This window comes from Eurytemora carolleeae, unplaced genomic scaffold, assembly GCF_000591075.1.
Source record: "Eurytemora carolleeae unplaced genomic scaffold, Eaff_2.0 scaffold916, whole genome shotgun sequence".
In the NCBI taxonomy this organism is placed as follows: Eukaryota; Metazoa; Arthropoda; class Copepoda; order Calanoida; family Temoridae; genus Eurytemora; species Eurytemora carolleeae.
In genome coordinates, this window is record NW_019396958.1 from 67,751 (window position 1) to 83,043 (window position 15,293).

The 15,293-nt window shown below is 32.6% G+C and overlaps 1 protein-coding gene across 2 annotated transcripts in view; it reads right to left on the minus strand.

Annotated features, from left to right (window-relative positions):
• Positions 1-618: 618 nt before the first annotated feature.
• LOC111710503 (uncharacterized) overlaps positions 619-15,293 on the minus strand; it is a 36,031-nt gene continuing 21,356 nt past the window's right edge. The window contains exons 5-24 of one of the 2 annotated variants that reach the window (XR_002767063.1): positions 15,221-15,282; positions 14,912-14,982; positions 12,691-12,772; positions 12,293-12,358; positions 11,572-11,675; positions 11,043-11,097; positions 9,840-9,962; positions 9,376-9,426; positions 7,976-8,054; positions 7,620-7,737; positions 6,956-7,090; positions 6,639-6,756; positions 5,173-5,277; positions 4,537-4,614; positions 4,017-4,193; positions 3,796-3,870; positions 3,373-3,695; positions 3,139-3,301; positions 1,242-2,091; positions 619-971 (exon numbers count right to left, since the gene is read on the minus strand). Coding sequence is in view for 1 of the 2 variants with exons in the window: in XM_023484606.1 (XP_023340374.1) it covers positions 2,014-2,091; positions 3,139-3,301; positions 3,373-3,695; positions 3,796-3,870; positions 4,017-4,193; positions 4,537-4,614; positions 5,173-5,277; positions 6,639-6,756; positions 6,956-7,090; positions 7,620-7,737; positions 7,976-8,054; positions 9,376-9,426; positions 9,840-9,962; positions 11,043-11,097; positions 11,572-11,675; positions 12,293-12,358; positions 12,691-12,772; positions 14,912-14,982; positions 15,221-15,282 (2,063 nt within the window). In the remaining variant the exon portion in view is untranslated. Of the gene's footprint in view, positions 2,092-3,138; positions 3,302-3,372; positions 3,696-3,795; positions 3,871-4,016; positions 4,194-4,536; positions 4,615-5,172; positions 5,278-6,638; positions 6,757-6,955; positions 7,091-7,619; positions 7,738-7,975; positions 8,055-9,375; positions 9,427-9,839; positions 9,963-11,042; positions 11,098-11,571; positions 11,676-12,292; positions 12,359-12,690; positions 12,773-14,911; positions 14,983-15,220; positions 15,283-15,293 lie in introns of both variants that reach the window. The other variant, XM_023484606.1, reaches the window with a different exon arrangement.

Sequence of the window (15,293 nt, forward strand, 5' to 3'; positions counted from 1 at the left end):
ATATCATTTCAGGACATTATTAATTTAATTTCCCGCATTTTCAACAAATTTCTTTTGTCGAGTCGAGTATTAGTAATACTTCCCGCTTTGAAATAAAATTAACGGTTTTGATACCTATATAGTAAGAATTTTAAATTGTTTCTGTCAATGTAAATACGTATGAAATTTAATTCTCGAATGTCTTCATATGGGGCAACCCCTCAAATGTTTCTAAATTAATTCTTAGTTTTAAAAAATACTTTATTAACATGGGTGTAGATTTAAAGATAAATTCATGAAAGTTTAACGCGGAGTAGATCTATTAGAAAATTCCTTTTTTACGATAATATAATGTATATACGCTACACTACACCGGGGACTGTAATGCCAGGACAAAGATCAAAAGAACAAAAAATTTCTCATTTATGTCAAAACAATTCTAACCTAGCTCCCATCTAAGCTAATCTCAAGGCGTTTTTTTATTTCTAAAAAAAATAAAGAAAAAAATTAGTTTGAATTTTTAAATTATCCGATATACTATACCATGTTCAAGTTTATATTGAATTTGAAGAAAAATGATCTACTAACATTAAGAATTTAGTTTTACATAAAATAAAAATTTAACTATTCTAATCAGAGTAACGGTGTGTGTAGCTACTGTATTTATGATATATGAATAATACATAAATGATTTTGAACCATGCTTATACAAAAGTCGGATATAAAAATAGAGGAAATGCAATTAATTTAACACAATTTTTAATGCTCCGTGGGTTTGCAGAATGTCTCGAAATTATGGCGCGAAATAAATATATTTGTACATAGAAATGCGCCATTTGATCAGGATTGTACATGGGATTTTTAACGATCGAAAACGAGATATATAAAAAATACTGAGGGGGTTCAGTCGTAAAATGTAAAAATGTGAAAATTAGATTAAATATGTACAATGGACAAATATACAGAAATATTATGTACAGAAATGAGACATCCTGAAAGGCCGACATTTAATCAATCTCAAAAGTTTGACGCGATAATTTGAATGTTTTAGTTTTTTAACATTTTACATTTTGAGTACAAATACCAATGTAGCTTAATTTCATTTTCAAGTAACAGAGGGAAGGGGGGGGGGGGTCTTAGCAGAAATTTTTAACTTAAAAAAATTCTCAAAAGATGGAGAGAAACAGACTTAATGGGTGTTCACTGTTTAGTTTAGAATGATAAGAATATTGTACTTCAACAATTGAGAAAGATTTTCTTACTTTTCCCTTTACAGTTGTTACAGAAGGAATAATGAATCTGATATTCCATGTTCTTTTAAACTGTAGTTATAGTTCGCTGAGCGGGGGTAGTTTAAATTCACACCCTTGATACAGGCTGATAGTTTATAGGTGCATAGTTTTCATAGGCCTTCAGGTAAAAATCTTGAGTAGGCACATTTTCCTTAGAGGGGTCTTGAGTTTTGAGATATCAGTGATTACTTCTGATTACCATTTGGATTTGAGAAGTTTAGTTTACCCAAACTTAGAATTGAGAAACAGTTCTCCTACATCAAGTGAAGTTGGAATAGGAAAGTGTACTCCATGTATTTAAGTGAAGTGGGAATAGGAAAGTGTACTCCATGTATTAAAGTGAAGTGGGAATAGGAAAGTGTACTCCATGTATTAAAGTGAAGTGGGAATAGGAAAGTGTACTCCAGGTATTAAAGTGAAGTGTGAATAGGAAAGTGTACTCCAGGTATTAAAGTGAAGTGTGAATAGGAAAGTGTACTCCAGGTATTACAGTGAAGTGTGAATAGGAAAGTGTACTCCAGGTATTAAAGTGAAGTGGGAATAGGAAAGTGTACTTCAGGTATTAAAGTGAAGTGGGAATAGGAAAGTGTACTCCAGGTATTAATGTGAAGTGGGAATAGGAAAGGGTACTCCAGGTATTTAATGGAGGACATTAACAGGAGAGTGAAATCCTACTTGCAAGTGGGAATAAGAAAGGTTACGAAGGTAGGAATAGAAACGAGTACTTCTTTATCCAGGTAGTTTAGTCTAGATCTATAACTTGAATAGATTTACTTCCTCCTCCTCCTCCTCCACTCCCAGGACCGTTAGAACCACAAGCCTGAACAGTATAAATCTATCAGAGGTATATATAACATATTCTGAACAGTATAAATCCATCAGAGGTATATATATTATATAACATATTTTGAACAGTATAAATCTATCAGAGGTATATAATAATTATTTTGAACAGTATAAATCTATCAGAGGTATATAATACATATTTTGGACAGTATAAATCTATCAGAGGTATATAATACATATTTTGAACAGTATAAATCTATCAGAGGTATATAATACATATTTTGAACAGTATAAATCTATCAGGGGTATACAATACATATTTTGAACAGTATAAATCTATCAGAGGTATATAATACATATTTTGAACAAATATTATCCCCACACCTATTACTTTCCGAGTATTTGTGAAAATATATAAATATGACACCCACTAACTAAAGTTTGCTGAAGTTCAGAAGAAAACAAATCAAATCAAGAAGTTAGGGATTGTCCATTGTCCAACAATGGGGCTACGCCTTTACTATCCCAAGCAGACCAGGAGTGTTAAGTCTGACTCAGGGGTAACAATTTAATACAAAAACTTATTGATAATACGTCAGTAATATTCAACTAATAGTTGATACAATCAATTCCAATTCAATTACTGAGATAATTATGCAGCCATGTACAGAAGCTGAACGGGGTATATATTCTTAAATTACAGTTACACCCATAAAAAACCATTTATAAGAATATATATTCATGAATACTTAACCACCGGATACTGGATATATACCTGGATACTGGAATACTTAATATATACCTGGATACTTGAATACTGGATATATACCTGGATACTTGAATACTAGATACTGGATATATACCTGGATACTAGAATACGGGATACAGGATATCTACCTTGATACGTGCATACTGGATATATACCTGGATACTTGAATACTGGATATATGCCTGGATACTTAAATACTGGATACAGGATATCTACCTGGTTACTTGAACACTGGATACTGGATATATACCCGGATACTTGAATATTTGAATACTGGATTCTTAAATACTTGATACTGCATATATATCCTACCTTACACCTGAACAGGCTTGCTAGAAGATGAATCCTATTATGGGGAATCCCTACACACACAGGGTGGAAGAGAGAATGACAGGATGAGCATTCTAACTCCGGTATCCCTGTTACTCCGGGACAAAATGGAGAACAGGGGCTGAAATTCGAGACAGAGGGACCACTGAAAATATCAAAAATTAAATTTTTGTGACATTGAAAAAACAATACTTCTATATTAAAAACAATTGGTACCTTTTCCTGCCAGCTGTCTGAATAGGCCGGGGGGAGCTGTGTCGAACCTGAGCCTGTATCTGCCGAACAAACTGCTGTGCACGGCCGGCCGGAGTAGTTCTTCCGACCTGCGGCCGATTTTGTTGCTGATGATTCTGCGTCCGATTGATCGGTCGGATACTGACGCCTGAGGGCAGTGACGGTATGGTGTGTATTGCCGGTTTTCGTTCTTGTCTAGGGGGTGGCGGCCGACCCTTACCAACCGGTGGATGCATCTTGTTGTCAATGACTGTGTACTTCTGTTCGTTGCTGGCAGAAAATGAGAGAGTTGTTCCGATTTTCACCTTAAATATTTATACAAATGGAAATGAGAAATATAACTTATATTAATCCATTAATTGATAATTATCCATCAAATCAAATACTATCAATAAATAAATTCACCTTGAGCGCAACATGCCGTGGAACGTTCAAAAGAACTGCGTTTCCGCCCTGTGCAGGCCGAACCAAAATGGACACCTAAAACATTCAAATCATTGAAAAATATGTTAAAACAAAATAGTTGATAACAGAAAAACATCGAGCCCAAAAATACTTCCTTGGGGAACTCCACACGTTAAAATTTTTAATATCCTTCTTTAAAAAAATGCTTTTTTGTTTTTAACCTGATCTGAAGAACTGGGTGGTTTACTGGTCTGTTGTTGCGGTTGTTGTGGTTTCTGTTGCTGTGGTTTCTGCGGTTGCCGGTTTGCCGGGGAACCGTTGGTGTTGCTCTGGAAGGGTCGAGATCCAGGACTGGGGTTAATTGCGATAAATACTTGCTTGGCACCAATCTTAGGAACCTTAAATAAAATAGAGTTACAACATGCACATATTAATTATCGTACATGTAACATACATACATAGTACATACATACATACTTCTAAGATATAATCATCAGAATGTAGAAGTGAATCAATTTATCAACATATAACCATATCAACATAATTGATTTAACGCAACAATAATGAAATAATCACATTAACAAACTGAATCCAAAAAAAATCTTACGAGAACTCAACGTCTTTGCAACTTTGGATATCTCAAAAAGCTATTCAAACATTTAATCAATCAATCAATCAAGCATTTAATAAATCAATCAATCAATCACTCAATCACTCAATCAAATTAACAATTAAATATACCTGGACAGATCTTTGATACAATGTTTTCCGCATTGAGTTTGCTTGATCAAACAATCGCTTTGGTATAGATTCAGTAACCTAGAACGTAAACATGAAAGATCTGACAGAGGGAAACCCTAGATCATAAATTTTAAAAAATTCACGATTTTTTAAAAAATCCGCGAACTTTTTTGTTTATTTTTGTTTTACAGAGTAAACAAAGAGAAAATGTTCAATTAAAATAGAAGATGCCTATTACGGAAAAATTAAAGTGGAACCCCCAGACCGCCCTACTCTGCATAGTGCAGCGGATCAATAAATATAATGATGATAATTAAAAACGTTCCAATAATAAGAATAAATTGATTTAACAAAAAATCTAAATTAAGTCAAAAATACAAATTGGTCAACATTTAATCCCCCCCGCATTAGTAGTTGTGAAGTTTAAAAAATGTAATCTTTGAACTAAAAATAAAGAAAATGTTTTTAATTTTACAACCAGTGTACAATCATCAAAAGTTCGCGGAAAACAGAGATATGAAAATATGAATCAGCTGTTTTCTACGGATTAAGCTCAAAGATAGACATTAAGTTTATGCATTGTAGATCAGAGATTTCTCTCTCATAAGTTCCGAAATCAGACTAACCAAAAATTACCTGTCTGTTATTGGTGAACTTGATGGGTTGATATTTGCCGTTATTGAGCATAACAAGCTCGACAACAGGTCGTTTACCGTTAGTGGATAACATGGGCAGTCGAACCTAGGATAAAATGGATAAGAATAACATAACATGGATAAAATGGGCAGTCAAACCTAGGGATAACAACATGGATAAGAATAAGTTAATGAATAACATGGGCAGTCAAACCTAGGATAACATGGATAAGAATAACTTAATGGATAACATGGGCAGTCAAACCTAGGGATAACAACCTGGATAAGAATAACTTAATGGAAAACATAGGCAGTCGAACCTGGGATACCAACATGGATAAGAATAACTTAATGGATAACATGGGCAGTCAAACCTAGGATAACATGGATAAGAATAACTTAATGGATAACATGGGCAGTCAAACCTAGGGATAACAACCTGGATAAGAATAACTTAATGGAAAACATAGGCAGTCGAACCTGGGATACCAACATGGATAAGAATAACTTAATGGATAACATGGGCAGTCAAACCTGGGATCAACATGGATAAGAATAACTTAATGGATAACATGGGCAGTCAAACCTGGGATAACAACATGGATAAGGATAACTTAATGGATAACATGGGCAGTTTAACCTAAGATAACAACATGGATAAGAATAACTTAATGGATAACATGGGCAGTCAAACCTATTATAACAACATGGATAAGAATAACTTAATGCATAACATGGGCAGTCAAACCTAGGATAACAAAATGGATAAGAATAACTTAATGGATAACATGGGTAGCCAAACCTAGGGAGAACAACATGGATAAGAATAACTTAATGGATAACATGACCAGTCAAATCTAGGATAACAACATGGATAAGAATAACACAATTATGATAAAAGTTTCAAGTGTAGTCTAAATATGATGAAAAAAAAATTTACTCCAAAAAGAACAAATAATCTATCAATAACTAATCAATTCAATTAAATTCAATTCATGAAACTGTGGAGGTGTCCAAAAGCTCCTTGACTCATGGGGGAGGGGTATGCCATCACACTCCCTTCAAGGTCAAGGCTTTTGACATAGCTTAAGCCTAACGTCGGACACACGACCAATTTTGATACATGTCACCGGTTCGATTCCTTTTCTCAGCAAGTTGCCAAACAACTGTATTACACATTTAGTTAAGTGCTAACAAAGAGAATCTCCCTCCCGGTTGACGGATGTTATGTAGTGAATGTTGAATAGAGGATATTGGACTAAATGTACTATAGGTTATTTGATCTATGAATTGTATTACCTTGTAAATAAATATTTGAGTGTTCTTAAAAGGTAATTATGTTTTTTTATTTAAAAAAGTATTATGAAGTTTATTAATCTATGACTTGGCATTCGTACGTTATAACACCAATCAATCAATCAATCAATCAATCAATCATACATTCATTCAATTAATCACATGTTCTACCTTGACGAAGCCGACTGAGTTAGTATTTGAACTCCTGGCGGCTGATGGTGGGGGACGGAAACCAGCAGCTCCAACTCTTCCAACTATTCCTCGTTGTACTGGTCGGCCATGCAGGCTTCTACAGTTATAAAGGTATCCCAATCAATCAATCAATAAATTAATCAAATATGATATTAATCCTTTTTTCTCTGATAAAATAAGACTTTTCATAATTAAGAAGCTTGCTTTAAAGTAAATACACACCAGTCAATCAAAATAAGCATTAATTTATAAATGAATCAATCAATCAATCAAATTACAATTTAACAATTAATCACCTGTGTTGGAAGGGAACCACTGGTGCAAAGTCCTTGTACTTCTTGATTGCAGCATCATGAGATGCCAAATTATCCTTCATGTTGAGATCCTTGTTCCCCTCTGTTATACGGAGCATTGGATCCACCAAACCAGTTCTACACGCAGAGTAAGATCATGCTTTCCATTTAAATTTGTGAGATTGCTTTTATTATTTCTCAGGTTGCTTTTTGTAAAGATTCCTAACTAGTCTGTTTGTCTTTTAATCCTTTGTTTAGTTGTCTGTCTTTAATCCTTTTTATCATTGTTTGTTCGTTCCTTAAATTTCTTGAATCATTAATTCTTGCATTTAATTAATTTTTCATTGACTCAACCACTTGTTTATTCTTTTAATCCATTCTTCGTTTTTTTTTTTTTCATGCTTTCCTTTGTCCACTAATCCTTTCTTATTTTGTTAATTCATTCTTAGATGAATTCAGTATATGGTAGTTTATTCCTTGTGTTGGTTTTTAGTTTTTAATATGTCTGTTTACTTTAATTCGATTATTTTATTTTATTTTATTTGTTTTTGTTTTATAATTAATTCAATTTTGAATTCTTTTCGTCCTAGAATGTTATTTTAACGATAAAACGAACAAATCCTATTTATTGAAAAAAGATTGAATTATTAAAATTATTTAAATTCACCTAATTTCATCTAGTTTCTGATTTATTGCGGCAATTGTAGGATGTGAAGTAAGACGGAGAGCACGAAGGGGCGGAGGTGTTGAAGGACTACTCCGCCCTCCAAGCTCATGGTAGATACCTAAATAGTCAACAAAAAATCAATAAAAATCAAATAAATTCTTTTCAGACTAAATTATATCAATGAGATTCACTTTCCCAGTAAACCAAAAATCGTTGTTAAAACGTTATGCAATCGTTAATTTAGACAAGGTTACTTAATTTTTATGTTACATTGTAATCTTTGTAATGACAAATGTTTCTGTTACGTAAAAATAAAATGAATTATCTGTCATTTAGGGTTAAAGGATTGAACTGACCTAATGGATCATCGTCAAGTAGAGTCCAAGATATCTCTTCAGCCAGGTGGGGGGTCACACAACGGTCACGATTAGGGTACTAGATGTATAAATAGATCAGTATATGTATACTGATACTAGATATATAGATAGATCAGTATATGTATACTGATACAAGACATATAGATAGATCAGTATGTGTATACTGATACTAGACACAGATAGATCAGTATGTGTATATTGATACTAGATATATAGATAGATCAGTATATGTATACTGATACTAGAGATATAGATAGATCAGTATGTGTATACTAGATATATAAATAGATCAGTATATGTATACTGATTCTAGATATATAGATAGATGTATACTGATACTAGAGATATAGATAGATCAGTATGTGTATACTGATACTAGACATATAGATAGATCAGTATATGTATACTGGTACCTATCAGAAAGATACTACAAGGTGATAGAGACTGAACAAATAAATGGAATATTAAATAACAGAAACATGTGCATATAGAGTATGTATACAGATAGATCCTTTTTATAGAAACTAGAAAGATAGATAAAGTAGACATAAAGATCATTTTAATAGAAACTAAGATAGATGGAGAATGCATAAAGATTTTTTAGCAATAAACTATAAAAGATGGAGTATCCATAACAATCATTTTGATAGAAACTATTAGGATAGATGGAGTATACATAACAATCATTTTGATAGAAACTATTAGGATAGATGGAGTATACATAAAGATCATTTTGATAGAAACTATTCAGATAGATGGAGTATACATAAAGATCATTTTGATAGAAACTATTCAGATAGATGGAGTATACATAAAGATCATTTTGATAGAAACTATTAAGAAAGATTGAGTATACATAAAGATCTTTTTGATAGAAGCTATTAAGATAGATGGAGTATACATAACAATAATTTTGATAGGAACTATTCAGATAGATTGAATATACATAAAGATCTTTTTTGATAGGAACTATAAAGTTAGATGATGTATACCTAAAAATCATTTGATAAAAACTAGAAAGTCAGATGAAGTATAAAAAAAGATCATTTGATAAAAACTAGAAAGTTAGATGAAGTACACATAAAGGTAATTTTATAAAAACTAGAAAGTTAGATGAAGTACACATAAAGATCATTGATAAAAACTAGAAAGTTAGATGGAGTATACCTAAAGATCATTTGATAGAAACGAAGACATAAAGATAATTTTGAAGGAAATTAGGAAGATAGAAGTGTTTATTATTTCAAGTAGAAAAATAAAGAGACAGATTAGTAAAAAAGTGAATATAATGAGATTCAGAAAAAAAGAGTAGAATTAGTATTTGTCGGATTATGACAGAAATTTTAGCAGTAGGAGTATTTTGCTGAACTCTATTTTACCTTATGTCTCTTCTTGGATTCCTCTCTGAGCGGGGTTACTCGACTTAGAACCTAAACAAGAAATGTTGATTTGGTTAGATAAACTACATAAGTAAGTCAGTATTAGAGTAGGAACCCTTGGTCCCTGTATTAACCTGTAATGAGTGGGATCCCCTGGTCCTCCTATTAACCTGTAATGAGAGTTGTAGCTCCTGGTCCTCCTATTAACCTGAAATGAGAGTGGGAGCTCCTGGTCCTTCTATTAACCTGTAATGAGTTGGAGCCCCTGGTCCTCCTATTAACCTTTAAAGTAGAAGTCCCTGATCCTCCTATTAACCTGTAATGAGAGTGGGAGCCCCTGGTCCTCCTATTAACCTGTAATGAGAGTAGGAGCCCCTGGTCCTCCTATTAACCTGTAATTAGTGGGAGCCCCTGGTCCTCCTATTAACCTGTAATTAGTGGGAGCCCCTGGTCCTCCGATTAACCTGTAATGAGAGTGGGAGCCCCTGGTCGAACTCAGTAATGTCTTGAACCTCCTCAGCCTCGTCCTCTGAACTGTTGGAAGACAAGAGGCCCTCGTGTTCAGCAACTTCCTTGTAGCTCGCAATCTGGAGAAATATTTAATATAATCATGGGATAAAATATGATTTGGGTTTCTGCTGGATCCGGTGTCGTGCAATCAATTTCCTCCCCCCCCCCCTAGGACAGCCCTGTAAAAAAATGATCTTTTTCTTCAGAATAGAAATAAAGGAAACTAAGAAAAATCCAAAATATTTTCCTTTTTTGACAGTTATTTCGCGTGCCGCAAAAAACGTGATTTTTTGACGATTATTGGACATTTTTTATTTTAAAGTAAATTTTTTCGCCAAATCCTCATTTTTTAACTTAGAATGATGTTTTATATCATTTTGGAAATCCCAAGTGCAACTTTAACACACGTTACGGATTAAAAGCATTGTTATAGATTAATTATCATTGGAAAAAGCATGAACATGTATCCAATTCTCCAATAAGTATTATTTTTTTTTAAACTTCTATAGTTTTAAGAGTTGTCAACTTTTATACTTTTTTTTAAAGCCCGGCTTTGAGCATAAAGTGAGGGGCATGTGTTAGAAAAGTAAAAAAGTTTGAACAGCCTCAGACCAATACTTGTAGAGTCTTCAAAAAACGTCAGGGGGGGTTGGGTACCAGGGACCCGCCCCCCCCCCGTCGGAATGGGGTTAACTTAATTGCATAATAACAAAGAGAAAATTAACAGTTCCTGCGGAATTGCGGAATTTTCTGTTAATTTTCAGAACTTTCAAAAACAGATCTTTAAATGAACCGAAACAAATATTCACCTTGTCGTTTTATTAAAGTTAAGAGATGTAACTATAAAAACTACAATATTTTTTTTAATTGCATTGATTAACGTATACCATTCAGTTCAACTTGCACATTTTACCTTTGTTTTAATTGCATTGATTAACTTGTTTCATTAAGTACAATAAGCAGTTTACATTGTTCATACTGTAGCACACATTTGGAGTTATCACGCATAAACAAAGTGATAAATTAGCAACAGTCCAGAGGATAAAATGCCATGCGTAAGACATAGATGGCGCTGCTTTCAATATTTCTCAAGACCTCAAATTATACTAGCTTATCGTATCTATATATTTATTATCTTTAGATTTATTAGTGTTCACCTTTCCAGCCCGGGTTCTCTTGTCACTACGTGTCTCTAGACTCGGTTTAGAATACCTGGAATAAAATAAGAATTCAGCAGGAAACTATAAATGTCAAAGCTAAGTAGCTTAACTGAATCTTTAAGCTAAGTAGCTTAACTCTTCAACTGAATCTTTAAAATCATAGAGTGAGGTTCTACCCAAAAGATAGAAATGTATTAACTGATCTGTATTTACTGATCTCTCTTAAACCGTTTAATTAGAAGATAATGAACAATTGAGAGGTCTAGATAAATACAATTGTAGCAGAAAATTACTCAACTCAATGAGTTGAACAAACCCCATGCTTTACCACATGAAAATTAGAAAAATGTACACTTTAGGACATTATCTTAGAAAAGAACAAAATGAGAGGATCATTTAAAGAAGAAAATACATAAAAAAATAGATATTTCTCTTAAACATGCCCCCCCCCCGCCCCTGCTTAGCACAAATAAAACTTGATGAAAAATAATGAAAAAGATGAAAGGTTCTTAAACATTTGAATTACCTAACAATCTCATATGCTTCATTATTAAGCTCCAAAGGTCTGCGAACATAAGTAAAGTTATTTACAGAGAGCTGAGGATGTGGGAACTCCTCAAAATATCTCTCCTAAAATATAAGGAACATTATGAGAAGTATTTTAACAAAGTTTTAAAGATTTTTAACAAATATAAGTATTTTTAACAAAGTGTGATAAATTTTAAACGAGGTGTGAAGGATTTTTAAAAAGTAGGAAGGATTTTCAACGAAGTATTTTAACAAAGTGTGAAGGATACTTAACAAAGTATGAAGGAATTATAACAAAGTGTCAAGTATTGTTACCAAAGTGAGGAAAGATTTTTAATACAGTGTAAAGGATTTTATATGAAGTGTGAAGGATGTTAAATAAAGTAAGGATTTTTAATAAAGTGTGAAGGAGGTTTAACAAAGAGCTAAGTAGTTTTGCAACCTTTAAACACATTTTGAAGTTTTCAATGTGTGACATCAATTAAAAAAATTCGAGGATATAAATATTTAAAAAAAAATTCATAAAAACTTATAAATTATGACGACAATTTAAAATAACTAGTGGTCATGGATGCGGAAAAGTTTCCCGTTTTTAATTTAAAATGCTAAACGTTAATCAATTTTCAATAAAAAGATAGCTTTCGTCAATTTAAAAAATAATAATGCCTGACTAACTTTACTAGATGTTATAATGTCTCCATAATTAAAGAGGTTCCCACCTGATCTACTTTAGATCGTCGCTTTCTCCGGGCCTCCCTATTCCTTGCTCCATGGTCCTCTCCGTCCTATAAAATAGAAATATCTAATTTCTGCAGAACTAGTTTTTAATATTAAATACGAGGATCCCCAGACCACCGCCAGCTGTTGTTACCAATATCTATTGTCCAATGTTTGCATATACGCATTTGTTGTGTTTATTTCAAATAATAACTCAAGTCTATATAATAGCTCTTCGCTCATATATACATATATATATATATATATATCAATACAACTTCATATCATGTTTTGAATACTTATTTTCTTGTATATTATATGTATATATTCCCAAGTGTTTTTAAATTCCACGGGCAACGCCGGGCACTTCATCTAGTATTAAAAAAAATAAAATATTTACCTTCGGTGGCCAGTAAAAAATATCTATTTGAGGAGGGCCAGCCTTTACTTGACGTACAGAAGCTTCACGGGTCCAACCCAATCTTAATCAAATCAAATGAAATTGTAAAAATAATAAACCCCATGTTAAGGTGAAGTGAACAGAAACATGTGATAGAACAACCAGACACTGATGAGCTCTTGGAACTTTGAAGAACCTTTTGTGATTCACCAATCACAATTTTGAAACTAAAGTAAAAACTTATTTTATTCTTAAAATATTTGAAATATTAATGTTTCAGAGTGATTGTGCAAGGATAATCGGCATAAGTTTTGGATATTCTCCTAACCTTAAAGGTCAAAATAACTTTTATAAACATTGATAAAATAGCGTAAATTTGAGCATTAATACTTGAGCATAATCCGAAAAAGGCAAAAATTAAACATTTAAAAAACTATACAGGTGAAGAGTGATAATGAGAACTGATCAAAGGTACTACTAATCGAGGATTCAGGATCCATCGTAAACGGATCAAGGATTCAACAAATCAAAGATTCAACAAATCAAGAATCAAGGATTCAACAAATCAAGGATCAAGGACTCAACTAGACAAGGAAACCTTCAAAGAAAGTCAACATAGAACAGGAGAAGTCTAGCCTGGATGTTGCCAACGTAAGTCCTTGTGTGATTATGTATTATTATTACTAAAAGTTAAAAGATCCTCTGCATTCTAATACTGTTCAAACAAACTAAAGATTCCTTTATTATGCACTAATTTTAAACTGATAAAAAACTTAACAAAAGAAAAATCTAAATATTTTAAACTCTTAAAAAGGTTAAGAGTTTAAAATATTTAGATTTTTCTTTTGTTAAGTTTTTTATCAGTTTAAAATTCTAGGATGGATATATTTTAAAAACATAAGTATGTAAAATCAAATCAAATCACAAAGGGCGGGGATGACAATGGACTCCAGTAATGGATTGGAGGTTCAAGTCCTTTCCGTGTCCTGGTTTTTCAGTCTGGACTTCTTCCTATTTTTTAAAAAAATCTCATCAACAGTTTTTTGTAAAGCGCGAAGTTCCTTGCCACACGACCAAATTTGAGCCATGCCTCACTTTTGGACCTCCGTCATACAAAATTTACCCTGTAATCGTGCTAAAATTGCATGGCTGAGGTCTCCCCAGCGAGTATTTAGATTCAAGTGTATATTTTGAAAAAGATAAAACTAAGGAGCTTATTATTTAAAACTTGTTTGATTAATAAAATTTTCAATTAATGTATGTCAAAGAAATTAGTTTAAACAATATTTGACTAGCTAGTGAATTAAATGTATGTTCTTGTAATCTTGTAAGAGAAGTAACAAGTCTAGTCTAGAAATAAGATTAGTTCAATCGGGAAATTATGGTAATGAAGAACAACTATTGTATAAAGATTTTAATTTTATATTATTTAGGTTTTTTGATCGCTCAAAACTTATAATTCCAGATGAGCGCATATAAAAAATTGGCTTTAAAAATGGCAGGCTGGTCATTCTGCAGATAAAATATCAAGAAAAGGTGGGATATTTTGACAGAAATCAAATTAAATGAAATCGAATCGAATCGAATCGAATCGAATCGAATCGAATCAAATCAAATCAAATCAAATCAAATCAAATCAAATCAAATCAAATCAAATCAAATCAAAATCAAATCTCGAAGTTTAGGGAAAGCTTTTGGCTCCATTAAGAAGCCTGGAGGTTCAATTCCCGATTGTGTAAAGGGTTTTTAACTTTGACATTTGTGATAAATCATTATTCAAATACAGATATTTGAATGAAAGCCGAAGAAATATTAAAATTATAACTTTTTTCATAATCTTCTTTATTTTTCCTATTAAAATAATTTTCTTTTCGTGAAAAAAAACGTAACAATTCTTTAATGTCCCTGAAAACATGAGTGCTATATTGGAAAACTAAGGAAGAAGTGGAGAATTCTTTAATGTCCCTGAAAACATGAGTACTAAATTGGAAAACTAAGGAAGAAGTGGAGAATTTCTTTAGAAAATTTATATTCAGGGAGTACAGCCATCAAAAAAATAGATGAACATTCAAGGTTATATAATATTAATCAGAGAAGGAGGGGGTGGATGGGAGATGTTTTACAATGAGAGGGGAGGGGGATTCAATGGCTTAATTGCAAGGGTGGTGAGGGAGGAGAGGTAGAACCAACCCAAGAAGGAAGAGGTGTCTCTATTATTTACCTGAAAGGAAGAAGAAAGTCCTGATCTATTTTCCTTGAAGCTCCCACACCCGGCTGTCGAGATCTATCACCCTGAACACAATCATTAATAATAATTTTTATATTGTTTTACAATTATTTGTAATAATTTGATATTGTTGTACAATGTACACGCAATTTTAAAAATCTATTTAAAAAATTAAATGTAAGATTCACGATGTCCGTGAAACTTTTTTCATTTCAAAGATGATTGGACATTACTTTTGAGGTTTCGACGAAAATTGATTTTTTCAATAAGGATTCTCTGTAGAAGTGTAACCATGTATCTTACCTTTGATGTATCCTCTACAGTTGGTTCCTCTTCCTTCTCAGTGTCGGATACCTTTTCACCTTCTGCAAACAAT